Source organism: Fukomys damarensis, unplaced genomic scaffold (genome assembly GCF_012274545.1).
Source record: "Fukomys damarensis isolate Sample0158 unplaced genomic scaffold, DMR_v1.0_HiC HiC_scaffold_16, whole genome shotgun sequence".
In the NCBI taxonomy this organism is placed as follows: Eukaryota; Metazoa; Chordata; class Mammalia; order Rodentia; family Bathyergidae; genus Fukomys; species Fukomys damarensis.
In genome coordinates this window covers 63,316,083-63,338,109 of record NW_022900928.1, presented here as the reverse complement: position 1 = coordinate 63,338,109, position 22,027 = coordinate 63,316,083, and the positions used below count along the sequence as shown (strand labels likewise).

The 22,027-nt window shown below is 38.5% G+C and overlaps 1 protein-coding gene across 8 annotated transcripts in view; it reads left to right on the top strand.

The window, feature by feature from the left end:
- Cadm1 (cell adhesion molecule 1) overlaps window positions 1-22,027 on the top strand; it is a 331,083-nt gene that overhangs the window by 264,885 nt on the left and 44,171 nt on the right. For 4 of the 8 annotated variants that reach the window (XM_033764350.1, XM_033764348.1, XM_033764351.1 and 1 more), the window contains exons 4-8: window positions 749-886; window positions 2,985-3,143; window positions 14,316-14,415; window positions 17,400-17,572; window positions 21,918-22,010. In XM_033764350.1, the coding sequence (XP_033620241.1) occupies window positions 749-886; window positions 2,985-3,143; window positions 14,316-14,415; window positions 17,400-17,572; window positions 21,918-22,010 (663 nt within the window). The remainder of the gene's footprint in view (window positions 1-748; window positions 887-2,984; window positions 3,144-14,315; window positions 14,416-17,399; window positions 17,573-21,917; window positions 22,011-22,027) is intronic. The other 4 variants (XM_033764354.1, XM_033764352.1, XM_033764355.1 and 1 more) reach the window with 1 other exon arrangement.

Sequence of the window (22,027 nt, the reverse complement as noted above, 5' to 3'; positions counted from 1 at the left end):
TTATATTCACTACAACAGAAAGAGTGGTTCTCACTGTGATATATAAATCTGCTTTGATTTCTAAAATCTGGAGCATTGAAATTCAGAATGTGGAAAATTGCTGCAAACTAATTGACATTTCCTATATTACTGCATCTTTGTATCCAAAGGATTTTATTAATAAGCCATCTATTGAAGGACATGATTACATTCTGGGTTTCTTTGAATCCATCTAATTAAATGGAACTGGTTCTGGGGCACAGTTTTTCTGTATATGTTTATGGTGAGTGATTCTTTTAAGGGACCCTAGGTTTTTTATCTTTGTTGTTAGACTTTGAAATCTTTCATAATAAGATTGAAATCCAAGGGTTGAGTTAAAGGAGAATTACTGCCCTCAGGGGCTTTCAGAGAAGGACAATAATTTCAATAGTGTATACTCTTCTTTTATATCCATTCTTTAATCAATTTTCTAATAAGCAATGACTGCTATCTATATTATTATAACATGGTCCGGGATAATTTAGAATTAGACTGGTCTTTTATAAGATAAATTTAGAAGAGAATTTTCATATTTACTGATGTTGCATAACTCACTTTATTTAATGATGGCTTTGCTCTTCTTTTTCCTCCTCTCATGGCAGTATGTATTCAATTCCCATCAGGATTATTTGTCTCTTTTTTGATAGCAGTAGTACTAGTTTCCGATAAATAGAAGACTATGTCCAGAAATGGTCCATGTGTTTATAAAGCCCATATATTTAATTTGTAGTCCCACCGCGTAACCTGATGATCGATATCCAGAAAGACACTGCCGTGGAAGGCGAGGAGATTGAAGTCAACTGCACTGCCATGGCCAGCAAACCAGCCACGACTATTAGATGGTTCAAAGGGAACAAAGAGCTCAAAGGTAAGATACAGACTGCTCTGTACTGAAGTAGTTAGTTGGTACTTAATTTAGCAAGTGGGCCTTTGTGGAAATTATAGACAAACATGCCCCTGAAGCAAAAGTATTAATTTAGATATAAATTTATAATCAATTCCTAAAGACATCTGAGGCCATATCATGACAGTATTTTCTTCTATATCAGTGCTTGGTCTGTGGTTTGAGGGTTCATGCTGATGTCTGTTGCTCTATTCAGATGTCCAGAAAGAACTGTAACCCTGTAAACTGGGTTTAATGCCCAGTTTTATGCCAGGAAGAATTACTGCTAGGGCTATCACCTCAGCTCAAGCTTAGTCTGTATCTCAATTCTCATAGCTTTTAACCTGTCTGGTGTGCTGACTCAGTGTGGGTCAAAACCCAAATTTTCAAGGTACACATTTTTGAAAATTCCAAGTCATTCTGCAACTGATTATTTCATGAGCTATGTTGACCATATGCTTTTCAAGAGGGGTTGCAAGTGAACTAAGAGTTTTATCTTAAGTATAAGGTTACGAGGGACTACCTTTCTTATGCAACCCAGTATATCATTCAGTTGCCCATTTCTCCAGCCTGTCTTCTCAAAGGCTCTGACTTTGCAGTGTCAGTACAGTGTAGCAGGCTCCAGGTGCCCAGTGTTCCCAAGTTTGACTCCTAGAACCTCAAACACCTGCCACCTCAGCTGTTGCATTGGCTGAAGCACATAGCCCAGTGATGGGGAATTTTTAGAGCTTTCAGTGATGCAAACAGCCTGCTGCAGCATGTGTACCATAGTTTCATCACCACTTCTATAGCTTGTATTCTCCTTGGCCATTTTTCATCAGTTATCCTAATCTTCTTGTATGTGCCAGCTCTCGGAGTCCTTTCTTTTCAGAGTTACCCTGAAAGTAGAGCCCTAAACGAGACCCTGGGGCTGAAATCCTCTAGTTATTTGACAAAAAACTAGCTGGTAGCCTCACTGTCCTCTAAAATTGAATAATAATACACACTGTGGGATTCTCGTGAACATGAAATGAGTGAATACTTATAAAACATTTAGGTAGCACCCAGACCAATAAGTGCTACATCTGTGTTTGTTAAATATACAAACAGTATTAAGAAAAAAGAATAAGCCCTTTTAGAATGGTGATATAGAAATCTATATCTGGAAACAGAGAAATCTATATATAATGGCTTGAGTTTCCAAAGTTTGTTCTGTTTTAAGCCCCTATTTCCTAGGTATAGTTTTGGAAGGAAGGAGTTTCTCGTTTCCCCTCTGCCTTTCTGTCTAAGTGAATTGAGCCATTAAATGTGTGCCGTTAAGTACAAAACATTAAAAGAAAGTTAATGGTGTGCCATGTTCCTGGGAGTGCTGGGTTCAGGAAGGGACTGCCTTGGCCTATTCATTCCATCCGGAAGCCTCCTCCCCCTTTTCTGGATGTTCTTGGATGTGTTTCCCATCTGGCCCGAAGCCCTAAGTCTTACTTTGCTCTAGCCCACTGCCATTGCATCTCTGTGGCCTTCCAGAAGTCTCAGAGTTTAAACATTTCAATTACAATTTCAATTATGTAAATCCATTTAGTTACTTTTCCTCTTAATTGTTGATGATGGGGGTAGGCAAAAGGGGTTGTTTATATCTCGACTGCTGATTGAATTACTTAGGGGATTTGGATGACGTCCTGGAATTTTTAAACAGCATGACAGCCTCATAGATATTTCAAGTTCAGACTTTTGTAGGGTTCAAAAAAAAAAACCACTTTTCCTTTTCTCCTCCCGAATACCTTGAGCTGCCAGATGTCAAAATGGCTGAACTTAGCAGCTGATTTATAGGAGATTTTAAGATAGAAGAAACAAGTCATATATTTCAGTAAAAATAGTGCATTTGAGGTTTAAAGAGATCTTAAATACCATTCTCTACGGTTGAGAAGTTAGAAATTAAAGAAGAATTATTTTATCATGTATCCACAGATTTCTCTCTCTCGGAGGGACTTTCATCATATTTATTAAAATAGCAATGTTGGATTGTGCGGAGTGGGAAGAGGATCTAAAAACAGACTGTTGGAAAATTACCCAGCTCTGGTTGCTTGATATGTTTTCTGTCTTACAGGCAAATCGGAGGTAGAAGAGTGGTCGGACATGTACACTGTGACCAGTCAGCTGATGCTGAAGGTGCACAAGGAGGATGATGGGGTCCCCGTTATCTGTCAGGTGGAGCACCCTGCTGTCACTGGCAACTTGCAGACCCAGCGGTATCTAGAAGTACAGTGTGAGTACACAGGCTTCAATCCGAGGGCACAGTGTGGCACTTGCTGAGAGCCTCTGTACTGGATGCATACATCCATTTTATGTAGCATCCATAGAATTTTTTTCCTGTTGTCTAGGTAGAAAAATAGTCAAAGGATTGTCTTAACGAAATACTACCATGTTAGAAAGTGCCAATGTGAGTGTGAAAGTACTACATTTAACCCAAATGTGAAACTAAAATGATTCAATCTGCTTTAACATATGACTTAAATTTAATTTCTTTGAATATGAAGACTGTCATCATTTGTGCCAACTTCAAAATCTAGGGTAATTTCCTCCTCTTTTAATCCCACCATGAGCACTGGAGTTTTTTATAGGAGATATTTTATTCCTTTTCCACATCAGCATTTTGTTTTAAATTGCCTGTCCTCCTCTATTTTAGCTGAAATTACAATGGTAAGTTGAAAGTCGAACTCTGGGATCAGGGCCACGTGTTGATGACTTCATCAGTAAAAGCTGGACTGTAGTGAATGAGGCTGTTTCCTTAAGGTGCCCTATAGACTAAATATGTTCTCATCCTCTCCTTTAAATCCTTCTGCTTCAAAAAAACAAATAAGATTCTACATAAAAACATTCTCTTGGCCAAGTTATAACCAAGTAGCCAATTTCATCCAAGGGTTCTATAACTTGGTTTCTGAATATTTCTAGGTGACATCTGAATATGCACAGTGAAAATGTTGTAAAAGTTTGATTAGGATAACAGCCATTGGGGATCTAATGAAGAAAAACCATTATCCTCTGTGAATCCTTGCATTAGTGTCCTATGGCCACTATTATTAATTACATTACCAGAAACTTGGTGTCTTTACAGCAACAGAAATTCATTCTCTCACAATTCTGGAGGATAAAAGACCAAAGTTGCACCTCATTCCTTCCAAAGGTTCTAAGGGAGGATCCTTTGTTGCCTCTTCTGGTTTCTAGGGGCTCCAAGAGTACTTGGCCTTTGGCTTCAAAGAGTCACTCTTCATCGTGATGTGGCTTCTCGTCTCTGTGTTGCCTGTCAGAACCCTTGTCATTGGATGTAGGTCCCACTCAGACAATCCAGCATAATCTCCTCTTGAGATCGTAGGGTTAAATATATCTGCAGAGACATATTCTTTTTATTTATTAGACCACATTCACAAGCTCCCCAGTGGTTAGAATGCGAACATACCTTTGGAGGCCACCAGTATTCATTCTTTATCACATTTTGCCTGAACAAAATAAGGAGCAGAAAGAGTTATAAAAAGTTGTTTGTAAGAGACATCCCATCCCAACCTTTCCCTACTTGTTTAGCTTGGCTCAATTTAACATTACATAATGCAGGTTTTTCTTGTTAATTCATTTCATCTACTTCATTATATAGTTTCATTATGAGCATCATGCTTATAATTTTTATATCACTAAAACTATTGTGGTGTAATGTCCCTATAATGGGAAAACAGAAATGATCAGATATTATCTAAATTGGCAGATAGTAGATTTCTTGTGACTTTGTTAATATGTAATTCATTTAAGCAAACTTAATATCCATTAACTTTCCTTGTAGGGGCTCATTAGCTTTAATAATGCATTAGCTCCTTTGTGAGTCCTGAGCAGATATTCGCCCAGTTTCCACCCCTAAACTCTTTAAGTAGTCTCCCAGAGTATCTTTTAAATAGAATATACTTCCACTCACTACAAAATTACACTTCCAAATGCATAGTATTTCAAATGGTACACCTCCTGCCCTCTGGAAAACTAGATCATGATCCTTATAAACCTTGCCTTCCATATTTTCTGTATTCAAGAGAGATCTGTCCTTCCAAGAAAAGCAGTAAGGCTCTATATCTTAATACATTTTAACTTCAGTCTAACAAAGTACTGCTGGCTCTTGCCTGCAGGAAAGTGGCTTTAATTTAACACCTTCCAAAGTTGATGATGCACTTAGTGATCATTCCCAGCTCTTACCATGGCTTTTTGAGGGGGCAGAAGGGCAACCCTCTGTTCTTTTAGCCAACATAAGTTACCTCACAATTTATCCTCAATATTCTGTTTTTTTAATGTATGCAGGGAAAAATACTTTTTATAAAGGAAGGTTAAGAACTGCAGTTCTTTACACAAACATGAGTGAGAATTGAGGGTCTGGATTGAAATCCAGAAATAAGCCTGTCAGTGTTGAAGAAAGTCAGCTGATAGTCCGTTGCTATCTATTCCTAGAACACTATTAAGAACTTCACAGAGTCAGCTAGGAATTCCTCAGATTGCTTCTTCTTCGCACAGGATTGAATTGTCCGTGCCATCCTCTCAGCTTTCCCCTCCCCAAGCACCAGTAGCTACGCACCAACAGAAGCGCCCCCGCCTCTTCTACCGCACATCTGACACATCTGCCAGTGGTATGAGACTCAGCTCAGTTCTCTCATAGCAGGCATTTCTCGGAAGACAAGCGGACTGGATCTTGATGGCCATGAGGACAGAAGAGATTCTTAATGCATGCAAGCCTTAGAACAGTTTGTTCAGTACCTGGTCTACGTGGGTGTTTAATTATGGTGGATACCCTGTGAAGAGTGACATTATACTTGTATTTTAAATTAAACCAAACCCTTAAAGCTGGTCGTTCTTATTCACCAACCCCTGTAAAATTCTTGGATAGCTATAGACTTGGAAAAGATGAATAAAATCACATATTCACCACATTTTGGTTACCATATCCCTTTTGAGCTCTTCTGACGAGCTATTTGAAGGACACTTTATAAGACCTATTTTTCTTTCGGTCACTTTATTACCTTAATCTAACCCAACCTAAATAATAATATCAGTAAAACTGATTCATGTGTGTGTATGTGTATATAGCTATAGACTTGGAAAAGATGAATAAAATCACATATTCACCACATTTTGGTTACCATATCCCTTTTGAGCTCTTCTGACGAGCTATTTGAAGGACACTTTATAAGACCTATTTTTCTTTCGGTCACTTTATTACCTTAATCTAACCCAACCTAAATAATAATATCAGTAAAACTGATTCATGTGTGTGTATGTGTATATATATATATATATATATATATTGTGTAAAATATTTCATATCCTTTCAGTGATAAACATTATCACCAGGAAATACTAAGCCCCTCAAGATTCTATTCTGAGTAAATTAGACTCCCTTGAGGCAAATCTAACCAGATCTAATTTAATGCTGTTAAGTATGGTAGTTGGCTTAACCCTAGCTCATTTTGGGTAGTTAAGGTTTATGGCAACCTTTTTATATACCCTAGAATTAATGAATGTTAACCATGGATAAGGTTAAATGACAGGTGATATATCTACATTCTGTATAAATTGTATCCTTCTAAAAAAAATCATGTTAAAAGGAAATGAAATAGTGACAACCTAAATCATATGCCATTGAGGGCCAGGGATTTGGCTCCGTGGTTCTTCCACCTGCCTCACAAGTGCAAGGGCCTGAGTTCGATCCCTGGTACCAAAAAAAAAAAAGTTGTGCTTTAATAAATCATATGCCATTGAGTTTCCTTATTTAAATATGACTAAAAAAAGCAAGCAGGGATAAAAAGAAGGAAAGTGGGTCCAATTTTCCTCTTAAGATGGAGTATCTCCATAGTACATAGAAGACAAACAAGGCTTAAGCTGCAACTCAGAATTGCTTTTGTCTTGTGGATTCAAGTCATAATTAATTGAACAAGAATTTTGCAGTGTTTGTTAGTACTCTTATTTTTTGGTACCAGGAGAAATTGTTGTGCCCAATTATGTGAAAAATCATCCAGATGTGTATGCTGTCATACTTTTAATAATCCTTAAGTTTTTGGTGAGTACAGATATTGTGTAGTATGCGTTGAAGTGATTAACATCAATGTAATTTATCATCTAGAGATTTCTAAACATAAGTAAATGAGTTGTTTTGTTCAGCAAGGTGTTGACCCCTTCAGAACCAGTGAATTAAACCCCCCTTTTTATTATAAATATGAAAGGCACCACAATCAGCCAAGTGTTCAGTTATTTGATTTTCTGGGGCATTAGCCGCTCTTGTTTGTGACATTTCCCTGTTGGGTGCTCGTTTGCAAGCTCATTAATAAGGTTTTCTCATAGGAATGTTGCTGCGAATGAAGAACATACAGTAGGGCTCTTAGTTTCCTAGATTTCATTGTGAGACCCAGCAAGGGTACAGCAGCAGCACACAGTTAAAATGTTTAAAACAGAAAATAATTATGTTCTCGAGCTGGAATTCAGAGCTCTGCTTTCTTAGATGTTATGCACAGAACAGTTTTGCTTTTTAATGTTCTGAGCTATGTGACCCTAAAATCTCTCTGCATTTTTTCTGTGTAGGTGATATTGCCCAAATATACACCATGGTTGATTATAGCAGTGCGTGGTACAATTGTAGCATGGTTAGTGGAGCTTCCGATCTGAGGGAATGCACTCTTGTCAAATAAAGGCTTGTTTAAATGAGAACAGTTCGCTGTCTGTGCATTAAAAGAAAACTGTCTAAATAGCATCAAGGTGGCAACACATAGAGACATAAGCTGGGAATTCAAAGAGAAGCTGTGACCCTCAGTATGAAATTCAGATTGCTGTGCAGAAGGGAGGAAAGCTTACTCTGGACAGAGGAGAATTGGAAGCTCTAGAATTACTGCTGTGTGTCTTTGATTTCACCCTTCATAGCCTTGCTGTTTAAAATGTTTTGCAAAAATCCTCGTTTTGTCAGAGTTTTGTATATATTTGTAAAAGAGAAAAAAATTAAGATGAGTTTTGAGAGGGAGAATGAAAACAAAGACTCTTGAAATGGACACTTGAATGCCTTCTCTGCTTCGATTATCATCTGACAGTTAATCATGTATGTGGGCATCATTTTCAAAATGAGTTTTATTGACTGGATGTAGCCAGGTATTTTATTAATCCATATTCCTGTTCATCTATGGTCCAGAGAAGGGTAGGGATTTTTTTCTTCTTCTTCTTCTTCTTTCTTTCTTTCCCTCAACTGGGAGAAAATTGGGCATTGAGGAGATGATCAAAACTTGTTCTTTATCTGTGACAAAATAAATGTTTCTCTGGTATTGATAGTGCCCTGCAGAGAAGCAGGAAGAAAAACCTGGAAATCGGAAAATCTTTCCTGTTTGGAGTGGAGGAAAAGTCTTAGTTTCCAAGAGCGAGTCCTCTGTTAAATCCTCTCCCCATCCATTCTGTTTCCAGGTTGTATTCTTCAAAACATAATAGCTGGTGGTTTCAGATTTGGCCTGTTTTTGTCTGATCTCCAGTCTCTTTTTTTAACAAAAACTGCTCTTCCTTTTGCTCTTTTTTCTAAAGCAATGAATTGGGTTTAAGGGAGGTTATTTCAGTATTTATTATTCCTCGTGAGGCATAATCAAGGCATGGAGACCCCCTGATTGGAGCTAATTTTTTAACTTATTCTTCATGTTTACACAGAGCAGTGGCAGTTCCAAGTTCCCAATGTTCTATTTGTAATAGATTGTTGGTGATTCATTCTGCAGTACCAGAGAGGATAGGAGGCTTAGTAACCAACATTCAGAATACAACAAGTAAATTTTGGGCCACCTACATTGCCAGCCAGACTTGAAAAGACCTGAAAGGAAAAAGCTTTTGCACCCTGCAGCAAGGGGCCTGTTCTACAGGGGCTGTTCTGACTGACCTAATACATTTTTTAAAGATATGTCTATTATGCTATGGACATCAAATATGTACATAGTGAAACTAGTCTTTAAATATATATTCTTTGCGTCATGGTTTTTAACTCAAGGTCAAATTTTGATTCTGTAGAAGGGTTAAATGGTTATGGAGCAATCCTCTAAAACTAAAAAGAATGTTCAGTGTTTTTTGTTTTTGTTTTTGTTTTTATGTTTTCCTTAGGACACCACTTTGAGACACACCAGAAGTGCTAAATAAATGTGTAATGAAGTGAAAGTGCATAAACCAGAACTCTGGCTGAATGTCACCTTTTGGAAGCTAGATGAATCTTCCAAAAGAAAAGCATGGATATTTTGTGATGAGGACCAAGATAAATTCAGTCTGATTTCTTTTTTAATCAGTAGTAGAATTGGGAGTAGAAGTCCATGCCCCGCCATTGCTCCACTGTCTCATTCACTCGCCCATTCGTTTATTCTTTCATTCGCTCAACGCATATATTTTGAATGCCTGCCCTGTCTCGGGCACTGGACCTGTTGAAGTTTATCAGGAATTTAAAAACAAAACAAAACAAAAAGCCTCTCTTCCTACAGAGATGTGCTCTTGTGTAGTGTTTGATTTGCCCAATGTTTCCTTCCAATTTTTGAAAAATTTTTAAAAGAGGATTTCAAAACCATTGGGAATGTAACTTTCTTCCATAGCCACACAGAATAAAATTTAGTTCTGTCAAGTGAACAGTAATTTTGATACCCACAAAATTACTTCCAAGTTTAAATAAGAAGAATGACAATGCTAGCAGTGTGGTCCCATATGCTATTCGGTCTCACCTCAGACTCATCGCAGTTGATCACCACCCTCTTAGTAATCCAACCTTCTTCCAGAGCTACAGTTTAAGCACTGTAATTCATACACCACATGTATCTGCAGGCGGTCCTTCACTGCATGAGCAAACAAAATTAAACAGTAGTGCAAATTATTTGTGATCATATGACAATAGAAAGCAAGCCTTTTGCAGATACTCACTGAGAGCTCCTGGTGATTCTCTTCTTTACGTAGTTCTAATCACATTGTGTGCTAGACATCACCCTCCTTTATTAAAAGTTATCCTGTCCTGTGGCTGGGGATTTAGCTCATTGGTACTGTTCATGCCGGGCAAGCACAAGATGCTGAGTTTGATCCCCAGTACCCCACTTCCAAAAAAAAGTTAACTTTTCCCAACAGTTTGGCAGCCATACTTGTAAGCAAATCTCAGGTTAATCTTCACATTATCATTCTACTCCAACTGCAGTAATCCTCCATGTTTGGAAAGACTGTCAGTCAATGTTTCCTCACTTGAATGCACAGGGGCTGACCCTAGAACCTCTCCCCAGCCATCCTGATCTCATCCATGTCCATGCTGCCTTTGAGTTCCCCTGAGTGGGATTTGAAACAGTTGGCCCTAATCAACAATCTTCACAGCCCACACTCACCAGTATTTCTGAGTATTGGATGAAATCCAAGCAATGAACATAGAGAGGAGAGCCTATTTATCAAATGCAGTTGCAGACACAGATTTGCACTGAAGCTCTTTGGCCTGGTTGTGCTCAGCACATGGAAGAACATCCAATGCCCATATCCTTTGATTTAGAATGTTTCTGGAGGAGAAGGAAGGTGGCACGTACCCCTGGGATATTCGGTCTCCTGCCAGAAGATCAGGACAGTGTCTCCCTCTTGCCTCAGCTCTTTTGTGCCACCAAGATGGGTGGCATTCCAGTCACAAGCAAACTGCAAAATACCTTTTTAAAAAACTAAAACCTTCAAAGACCTGCTGTGTTAGTGTTGGACTCTAAAGAGGAGACTGTGCTTTTTCATTTACATAGGAAATTGAAATACAGGATACAGAATCTTGAGTTTCATCTTCTGAAAAGATCATAGAGTATGGTACAAGGTCAGACTGGCATGAAATCAATTGTAATCTGCCAGCAAGCCATTCTAACCTCTTTAAGAGTTGCCTTTTATATTTTCCCCTTTATAGAGAGTGTAAAGTACATTTAAAGAAAGTCTCATCAAATCAGAATGTCTTTTAATATTATTTTTTTAATTGGTTGCTGCTGTAATGTGACCTAAAGCCTCCTGGTATTTAACCCTCTGTGCAACTTTGACTATTGAACAAATTTTCTCTGCTGTGGCAGTCTTGCTAAGTGTCTTTTATAGAGTTTTTTTAAATTACAGTGTATTATGAAAACCTCAGAACCCTCAACCTAATTGATTGGCTGTTGGTGATGCCATCTCTATAACTATAATGTTCCTTAAGTGCACAGACCTAACTATTTTTCTTATTTTTATATAGCAGTTCCATTTTATAATGACATTAAGCCATTCTGAGTGATACATTTCTGGACAGCTATTGCATTTGGGTTGAAAGTGTCATCTGGCTTTTAGCCTTGTGCCTTACAACAACAACCAAGGCATAAAATGATCCCCAGAAAATGTACTAGGCTTTACCTCATTACTTAAAAATCAATCTTGGAGTCTGGTTCTATTTCAGAAAAGATTTGGTAGGTTATAACATTTTGATTTATGGACATAATTAAAATATAAGTGATGAGCTCTGGGCTATTGAATCAGCTATCTGGGTTGTTCAGTATTTTAACTTATGTATTGTAGAAAGGATCTTCTTCCTAGCAGAATCTAACATACCTGAGTTCTAGAGGTATTATGGAATCCCAGGGTTTCTATTCCACCTGTTGATAATACTAAAGGGCCTCTTTCAACGCAAAGGAAAGGGAACAGGATTTGTTTATAAGTTTCCATCACCCAGGGACAGATCTTGGCACATAGACCTTACCTTTGAGTCAGAGGGTACAAAGGTAACTTAGCTGCCCATGGCTACATGATATGCCCATAAATACTGTGGATGTCAATAGAGGGAACATCTTTCCATATAATAGTACAAGCAAGATTCATGTTTAGTTTTTCAGCTATTAAAATACAGAAGCCTAAAAAGTAAATTGGGAAGTTCAGTTATCAAAACTGATGGTTAAAAAAAAAAAACCTAATAGTGTATTTTCTGTGGCTTAGCATATCATTGTTTTTATATAAATTCCAGGTATAGCAAATCCTTAGCTTGTTCTTCCTGATTTATGTGTGTTATTGACAACTGGTAAACAGTACATTAGGAACATAAAAAAGCATTTAACTAAAGCAAACTCAGTGGTACTGAAGAGGCAGGGTGGATTAGATTTTTCAACACTCTCTTTATTATTAATGGAAGTTGAACATGTAAAACCCTTAATGCACTGTACTGAAAATATACCCTTTCTGTTTGCTTGTAAATTGCAGGAAAGGAAAAAATAAAACTGATGGAAATTTTCCACATAGGCCAGCAAGCATTTCGCTTCTCCTGAATTAATGGGCCTAAGTCAGCAGTGCATAAGAATTGTAGCCCTTTTGTAGATCACAGATTAACCTATAAGCAAATGTTACATTTTAGCCCAAATTTTGAGCTCTAAATTTAGCCTTACGGAGAATGTTTATAGGTAAAAATGACAGAGGTCCCCTAACCAGTGACTCTATAGTGCTGTGTTTTATTTCTAAGTGTGAACTCTTAGGTGACAGGCCTTTTTGTTATCTACGTGTTCAGTGCATAACCTTCCCCCATTAATTTTTGTGTATCTTTTAAAAATAGGTTTCCCCAACTAACTGATTGGGGGAAGGGCTTACACATCCAAAAGTAGACACACGTCAGTCACTCTCCGGTTATATTTAGCCAGAGATGTCGTCCACAGTTCTAAAAAGACATAACCAGGAGCTCTTCATTTAGCCCTGCATCCAGTACTAACTAGTTCAAGGTTATCATGTTTATATTTTATGAGTATTTAATTACTACCTTCCCAACCCAGTTATTGGTATTTGAAAACTTCCTTGCCATTTTGTTCCTAAACATTTTCTTTGCCAACAAATGCAAAAACAGACGTGTGTCATCTGTGTTACAAGGGTCAGCTTGAGTTTTTGGACTTGTCAACTTGATGTTCTCTGGCAAGAGAAAGTACTACCGATTCACAGTGAGCAACGTACACTACAGGGTATCTAAGGGGAGCTCTCTTAAAAGGTCTTGAATGCCTTACACTTTTCATAAACATGAGAAAAAGATGTGTGCTAGGAACAAAACTATAAAAATGCATCTGGAAGCAACCATCCCTAGGGAGGACTCCCTTGTGCAGCTTACAAAACTGTGAACAGGGTGAGATTGGCGGATCCCAGCCATATCTCTGTCTTTCTCCTTATTCCATAGGATGAATGTTAATGAGTTAAGCAGGGCTTATAAAAGGCCGCGGGCCTGTTGGTTAGGTGGTGTGATTGGGAAAGTAAAACTGTGGTAATTGTTTTGACCTTTCAGCCAACTGATGTCTTGCCCTATCACACTTATTATTCTTGGGTACATTTCCAAAAATATACATTTACAAGCTACAGAATTAAATGAGAAAACTGATTTAGGGATTAGTGGCTTGTTGGTTCAGCGTAGGGAAAAAAAAAAAAAAAACTAATTGCCTTCACGTTTTGTTTGTACATGTATTTGTATGCCTATCCGTGTTGATGCTAACTTCTCCAGCTTCTCTCCCTGTTCCCCACACCTCCCGTCACTTCTCATTTATACCACATCCCCACACACTTTATGGGCCCATTTTTAAGTAGCTAGTGGAAATAAGAATGTTAACTTCACTTTCCTAAGTTATTTATTACATTAAGAATCTATATATACTTGGCTTTAATTACAGCTTGCCTTTGGAAAATGTAGTTTTGCATCAGATATCTAACCCAATATACCTTCCATGGGGGTGTCTCCGGTTAGGTTATCTGGATGACCTTGAGCTCCACTGTGGGTATGAGTTCCCATCCCTAAAACTGGACTTAGTCTACTACCAAAGATGGTTGTAAAAATAGGCTCTGAATACATGTCGGTTTCCCTTCCTCTTTTCTGTTTATGCTGAGATATCCCAGCTTCACTGGGAGCCACCCAAACCTCCCAGTTCTTTTCTTCCTAAAGCTGTCTGAGTAGAGTTCAGAGCTTCTGCCTTTTCCATTTGAAAACAAAAGGATAGAAGAGGCAAACTCATTAATATTCAGTGTCACAACATATTGTCATATAGTAATATATGATATATGATAAAATGTATCACTTCTGAGCACCACAAATATCTGTGGCTTCACCTCAGCATGAAGGCAAATGAGTTTCCTTTAGCTTGAGTGAGTTTGGAGATAAACTTCAATGTAACAAAATGTATTTCACAGGAAATGTTTGATGTGGCGCAGTTGGTGTATGAATCTCTTATCTATTCGCGGTTCACTCCTTAGAGTTATTAGTCAATTTAATTTGAGCAAATGCCAGGATTACTAACTAATTAGAAGGATGTTACTGAAGGCATGAGGATGGGGAGAGAGTAAGTGCTGGTAGTGTGGGGCTTGTGGCAGCGTGCAAGTGTAATTTCTTGCCTGATGATATCATTTACTAAACATTATACTTTGTGTTGTTGTCACACAGATAAGCCTCAAGTGCATATTCAGATGACTTATCCTCTACAAGGTCTAACCCGTGAAGGGGACGCGCTTGAGTTAACATGTGAAGCCATCGGGAAGCCCCAGTAAGTCCTGAAGGCCAAAGTTGGCAGAGGGTCATAAGCCGTAAATGTCACAACACAAGGAGGTGCATTCATATCTCATTGTCACCTGCTTCTGCTATAAAAGATAAAAGATTTTTTGGAAAATAAAGAATATTCATTTGGAAGTGGGGAGAAATAACTATGATTCTGAATGGTCAGGAATGGGAAGAGAAATGCCAGCTAAGATTGAGATCTTGGCTAATTTGATTTTATCATCAACATGAATGTCAGGATGGTTTTCACTCACACAAATAGTAAATTTTCAGTGTGCCCACAATCTAATGATATATCTGCTACTCCTATATGAATGTCTAAGTTGTTAGAAAGCTGGCTTTCAAACTCACAGTAAGCTGTTATAGTTAGGAATAGTTCTAGGCAAAAAGATTTGTCCTCCTTTTAATTTTGTATCTCTGTCCCTCAAAAGTGTCACATGTTACTCTGAGAAATGTTTCTTTAGTAAGTACAGACTCAGGAACCTTCCTTAAGGAGGATGCATATACCACTGCACAAGAGAAAAAGAAGTAAGATTCATTTTATTGGAAATTATTGAAAAGTACTTACTCCTCTGCAAAATGATCTAAAGTGAATTAGGGGAACTATGTATATCACCACTAAATGTGGTTTTTAAAAAGCCACATTAAATATTTTTCCATTTGTTCAGAATCTTTTGTCTCTTAACTAAGTATGGTTTTATTTTGTTTTTTGACTATTAGAAAAAATTAGGGCTGGTGATTTAGCTCAGCGGTTTGGTGGCCTGCCTTGCAAGCGCAAGGACCCAAGTTCAATGCCCGGTACCAAAAAAAAAGAAAAATCTATCCCTGGTATCCAAAAAACAGGTTAATGTTAGGATTAAGGGTGCTCAAACTTGTAGTGATACCCAACAAAAAAAAACAGCATTGAGGCTCCCTCTGCTGTCCCTGTGGCATGATTTTTTTTTAAACTCAAGAGTTTTACTTTACTTGCACCATTACAGTTTCCATATAAAATGCTGAGAGTAAATTAACAAAACTTCCCAAAAACCCTTTGGAAAGCATTCTCCCCATGACAGCTAAGAGATGACCTATGCCCTGAGCACAGCATGCAGAAGGGAAAGTTGGCAGTGGTCAGGTTCTTTCTTTACATCTCAGCCCTCCTTGTTTTGTGCTTAAGCCCTCTATAGGCTACAATGTCCTTCCCTCTGTGTATCCATAGCAGCTTGCCTTGCCTCCAGTGAAAGGGGGAAAATTCTGAGAGACCTCTTGGCACTTGCAATACCTATATTCAACCACATTAACCACATTTACAGTATATGGCTTGCTAACCTATATTTTACCTGTATTTTTTCCCCTGAAGAAGGTACTGTGTTCAATTGAATGTGCCACAGGGACAGTAAATTACATGTTTCCTTCAGGGCATTTATGCCAGAGAGGGTATTTGTTTGTGCCTCTCAAACAGGAATGGGTATATGGTTGTATGAGCAAGCACGCATTACTCAGCTGCTATCCCTTCTAGCACATTACCTATTTATTTTCTCAAGAAATTGCATACAATAAAAATGGTAATTTAGCTTGCCATTAAATGTTGTGAATATTCTCAGCACTTACCCCACTGATTGTTTCAGCTGTCAAGCAGCAGGACATTAGGTCTGATTGCCAGGCAAACCCATTTGCCATCGCCTACAAGGAGGACATATGCAGTACTAATTTTTAAATAATTTACTGGGTTGTGATGACAAAACCATGTGTAATTAAAGAAAAATTGTAACTTCACATCCTATTTGAAAATTGGAATGCTACTTAACAGGGCCTGCTTGAGTATCCGTTCATCATTAAGCATGGGTCTCTTGTCGGGTCACTGCTCCTAGGGTTAGTGGTGGTTAGGAGCTGAAAGGAACCTCTGTACTCGAATCCCTCTGTCCTTATTTTACAGTGAAAGTTTTGGGTTCAGGGTATAGCTCTGTGGTACAGCACTTGCCTAATACGCACAAAGTTCTTGGTTCTATCTCCCACGTGGCAGGGGATAAAAGGTTTCAGGCACAGTCTTAGATTTTATAGAAGGTTGGGGTAGATGCCTTGGAGAGCAGAAGCTTTCAAATTATAGGAGTTTTAAAGATACACCTGATATGAGTGCATTTTGGACTCTGGAGAGTCTTGGGAAATTTGCTTTTTTTCTAATAGATACAGTATCATACTTTAAATCACTAAAGTAAACTTGTCTCTGATGAGCAGGTGTTCTTGTAGGACCTAAAGGGTCCATGTAGAAATATGCCTTGCAGTAATTAACCCGAGAGCCCTGCAGGACTGCAAGTGCACTCAAGGGAAGAAGTATAGCAATATGGAGGCCTAAGACAGCCAGGAAAAAGAGGCAGTTGCTGGCCAAGGGGCAGATAAACAGGTGGACCAGGGTGTCAGAGTGCATTGTGGGTGGGGAGAGGCAGGTTATGGGGCGTGGCAGAGGAAGTGACTGCATCTTTCCTACATTATAGGTGGTTTCACAAAAAGCAGAGGCCAAAAGAAAGCGTTATTCAGTCTTGATGTGCTAATAACTGTTAGACTAGTGCATGCATCACTAGCCAAGAACTTGATTTTTATTTTTCTAATTAATGACATGAGTAACAATGGATAAGTTCTGTCCTGCCTAAATTTCTGTAAAGCTACAGAGGAGGGCATAAATGCAGGGCCCATTGGTTTATTTGCTGACTTGTTGAGGATAAATTGGAAATAACAAGACCACTGCTTGTGGTCACTTGAGGTTTTTTAACTCCTTTGTTTTGCTTTGCTTTGCTTTGCTTTGTTTTTTAATTATATTCCAGACATATTTTTGAGACTTCATGCTTGTAATTCTGTGCATTTAAAATATCCCCAGTAGGTCCTCTTTAATTGTGTCGCCCTGCATGTGCTTCATTGACTGTGTGGGTGAGAAGTTTGGTGCAGATATCCTAATGAGAAATAATAATGTGGCTGGTTGTCCTCCCCTTTCCTTTGCAGGCCTGTGATGGTAACTTGGGTGAGAGTGGATGATGAAATGCCTCAACACGCTGTACTGTCTGGGCCCAACCTGTTCATCAATAACCTAAACAAAACAGATAATGGTACATACCGCTGTGAGGCTTCAAACACAGTGGGGAAAGCTCATTCGGATTATATGCTGTATGTATACGGTACGTGAGCAGATAAAACACTCCCCTACCTGACTTATTCACGGGTTGCTGCTACTTGGGATTTGCTCCCAAAGCTTTTGGTTAAGTTGAAAATCAAAAGCCAGTTGGTTTCCTTCAAGAACTTAAAGAAGCCTGGCCCGAGGTGGACCCCAGTGTCTCCACCCAGGTCGCCAGTGACTGTTCTTCTCCCTCTAATCGTGGGGATTTCCCACTGCATCAGTCTCTGGTCATGCTGAGTAGGAAGGCTGTGTCCTCAGGCACAAGCCATGGAGATTATATTAGAAGTAATGACTGCAAAATTCAACCTTACCAATTAGTGGCTTTCAGCTCAGAAAGTTTATTCCCAGTGGTATTTTCCTGTGATGCCTGGGCTAGCCTTTCTCCTGCTTTGATGAGCAGAACTATCCTATTTTCAGCATGAAGCTATTAAATTGCAGAAGATGTTGCAAGCCAGTAAATACATACTCAGAGCAAATGAAAGTCCGTTGGTAGCTGTGTAGACCACCTAGAGCTTCTGCTTTGGATGCAAATACCTTCTTTTAAATTGTCTTGTTTTCATAATGAGTATTTTTTTTACAGGATCATTAAAATGTATCATCATGTATTTAATTCTGTAATCAGTATTTACTGAGCATCTACTATGTGGCGGGCATTTCTCCTTAATAGCTTATTGTTGACTTTGTATATAGTCAATAGTTTCTGTTTAGTTGAGGAGTATACGCCCTCTGTATTGAGTCTCTTTCATTCAGTTGAAGTCTATTAGTTTTACACTAAGGAAAATACTCATGAACTGACTTGACATAGAATGAATAAGCAGAAGTATCAAAATTTCAGTGCTGTAAATAGCATGAATGTGGGAGTAAAGGGCATTTCTTTCTTCAGGTTGGCTGACTAAATAATTGAAATATAAGTATATGTGAATGTATCATAGGCACACATAAATTATGCACCTTGATGCATTAAAACCTGGACACTTCCTTAGGAAGAAAAATGGGAGTGGCAACTTTCTCAATCAAATAAAAGCATGCTTTATGCCGTCTACATGGATATTAATATACTTTTAATCTGTATTTGAAGGTTTTTCCCCTAGTATAATGCAAAATGAAAAGGTCATGTATTTGTAGACTTGTGGAGCATGTATTTGCACACTGCCCTCTATGATCAGTGGTCCACACACAGTAACATTCGTTCTACCCAGAGGTTAGGGGATTCCACAGGAAGGGCACAGCTGCTTGGTGTAGGTAAGAAGGACACGCAGCAGGCGGAGCCACCTCTCTCTCTCAGATCATTCAGCAGGGGTGGAAGATAAATTTCTCTCTTTGCTTTTGGGTGTGACCGCCGCCTTCCCCCAAGGGTCTGGGCCCCATGCAGTCTCTACATTGCTGTGCCCAGCTTGATAGACTCTACGCCCAGCTCTTTTTATAAACTACAGATTTTAAAGAGCAGTGACAAATTTCCACCAGTCCTTTATATGCTCTGTGATTCAGAAGTGTAAGCTGGAGAAACCATTTTGACTTATTGTACCTACTCATCCTACATCTCAAGACAGGAAACATTTTGAGGGTTTGGTGGACAGACATAACCTCTGTTCAGTGCTCACTTCATTCAGTGCCCTATCATGACAATCCTACCTACATGACCTCATCTGATCTCACCGTGAGTTAAGCATTACCATCTCATTTTCCCAATGACAAAAGAAAGTCTAGAAACATCGTACAAGGTCGCCAAATATGGTTTAGAGCCATAATACAGTACTGGGACTCCAACATCCACAGCAAAGTTTAATAATAATAAATAATAAATTCTCTTATTCTCCCTACCTTCCAGTAGAACACCCCCCTTTTTTTAAAATTAACCTCTGGGTCACAGTATATTATTTGAAGGCCAAAAAATACAAAACTCACCTGTATTGCAAACACATGAACATACATGTGTCACCCTGACACGAGATGGATCATTTGTCTGTGTCTAGGGATTTGGTAGATCTGCGATACACTACCATCTCTCTCAGTCTGTGCTAGTATCACAGGCAAGAATGGTAAGTGAGAATACCAAACTTGTAATGTTGTTGTTGTATTAATAAAATATACTAGCAGTTTGAGAAGATAGTGGCCAGGCTTTTTTTACCCCACAGCTGACTTACTGTAATACTACAGCAATTTTGTAAGTGACTTATGAACTAAAAGTAGATGTACTTCTAGAATGTCTAATTCTTGGAAAGTAACTTACATACTCTGAAAGATCAATTTACTGCCTGAGCCCCGATGATCTTGTTTACTGATCTAAGCATGGAGTTGTTTTACCTAGTATTGGCATTTAATTCGTTCCCGTATCTTGAGCTAGATATGAAGGACAACATTTGCCCCAGTAGTGATGAAGATAATTAAAAGTATGTGATTTTCACATAATAAGAAGAATTGGTGACCCATCTCTGAAATCTGTGCCCTCGATAGTTTTATCCACCTCTGGGTTCATGTTCCTATTTTCAGCTCACATTCAGATCCACTTTCATTATAGTGCAGGTAGCACATATATTGTGCCAATACTTCTAGAAATAGCTCTATGGTATATCCAGAGAAGTCTATGAAATATACATGTTATTTTTAGTGATAATATTGTAATTGAAGCAAAACAGAAAAGCCACATTAACTGGCCTAATGGCAGGCAAGAGACACCCCTCTGGACATAGTTCATTTGTTCAGGGGAGGGAGCAAGATGTCAATGCACTTGGTTCATCTATGCACCAGCATCTACAGCAGGTGTAGCCTCATCCAAATGAGCTGCCAGGCCGCAAAATGCTTCTCTGCCTGTGTTCTCCATAAAGGATACCAAGGAGCAAGACTGGACACAACCCCTGAATCACAGTATTGTGTACTCTGTTCTTTTTTTAAAGGTGGTTTTAAATTACTAATTTAATCACTCCTACTTCTTGGAGGAGAATGAATTGTGGGGTGTTTTTTTGTTGTTGTTTTATTTTTTCATGCAATCCTCCTGGGACTCCTGTGAAGCTGCATTAAACAATAGTGCAACTTGCCTGTGTCCTCAACTTCAAGGATCAAAATACCCCATAAATTAGAACTGTTTGCTGTTGATTCTTGCTGATCATATATTCATGTGGGAGAAGCCTTTTTGAGGAAAATTAAAACTTTGGATTATTGATCAGTAGTAGGAATCATTTTATGCAGACCTTGCAACCAGGCACCAAACAGTGGCTTCATAAAGTTGAAGTTGTGCAAAACCCAGTAAAGGTACAATATATAATTAAAGTTTTGATGTATTAATTAGACAATCTGAGAGCTCACTTGAAGATAAAAGGACACCAGATGTGTCAGAGAGAAAAAGTTGACATGCTTTAGATAAAATTTAAAATCAAAAGCCTTCAAATCGTCTTATGCTCTATTATAGCAGAATGATTGCTTAGTTCAAAGTCTTGCTGACAATTTAACACATTCAGTTTGATCATTTGGGCTTAGAATTTTTTTCTCTTTCATATTTGCCCTTCCCTCAGCCCAAAATAATTTTTGAGGTGATAGAAGAATATACAGTCTATCAAATATCAGCAGAGGGTTCCCCATCGGGTTCCTGACTTTGAGGGTCAGACCTCATTTATATTTAGCTCTCTTGTTTACAAGATAGAAAATGTTCTTTCAGTTTTATCATTGTAGTCCACTTAGGTCAAGCTTTTAACAGGAGCAAAGGCAACTTATTAATATTTATAAGTTGTAAAATTTATTGACTTTTAAAAAATAAAATCTCAGTAAAATCTCACTTGCCTGGAACTTGATATTTAGTGGTGACATTCTCTCTTCTTTGTGTTTATTATGAGTATAGAAGTAGTTTTACTTCCTGCTGGGAGGTATTGATGGTAAATAATGAAGTTAGCAGTCGTAGAGAGCAAGTGTGCAGGGGTACACTCATCCTTGGCTGATAGGAGCCCTTTAAATGGAGCAGTGCTTTCTTCTCTTTCCTCCCATCTGTTAAAATACAAATGAAATGACAGCCATTGTACCCTCTTAGCACTGAGCTGACTTAGCCTCACCTTTAAAATCCAGTGGGGGTGGAGAATGTCATAGGCTTAGATTTTTTTTCCTCACTTCTCTATTTCCCACCTCCTCATCCCTAATTCACTTCATTAATGAGAGATCTCTTTTCTTCTTTTCTTAGCTCTTCCACCTAAGACTTTGGGATATAATTACACGACCTCAGTCTTTGACAGGAAAGACCTTTTGGTGTTAAAGGGGAAAGTCATCAAACATCTCAATGTCTTCATGCTTTTGTTTTGTCATTACTGATCATTGTTGTGTTCAGCATTATGGGTTTGATTTTCCTTTTTTTTTTTATCCAGATCCCCCCACAACTATCCCTCCTCCCACAACAACCACCACCACCACCACCACCACCACCACCACCACCACCACCATGCTTACCATCATCACAGGTATGGTACCTTCATTA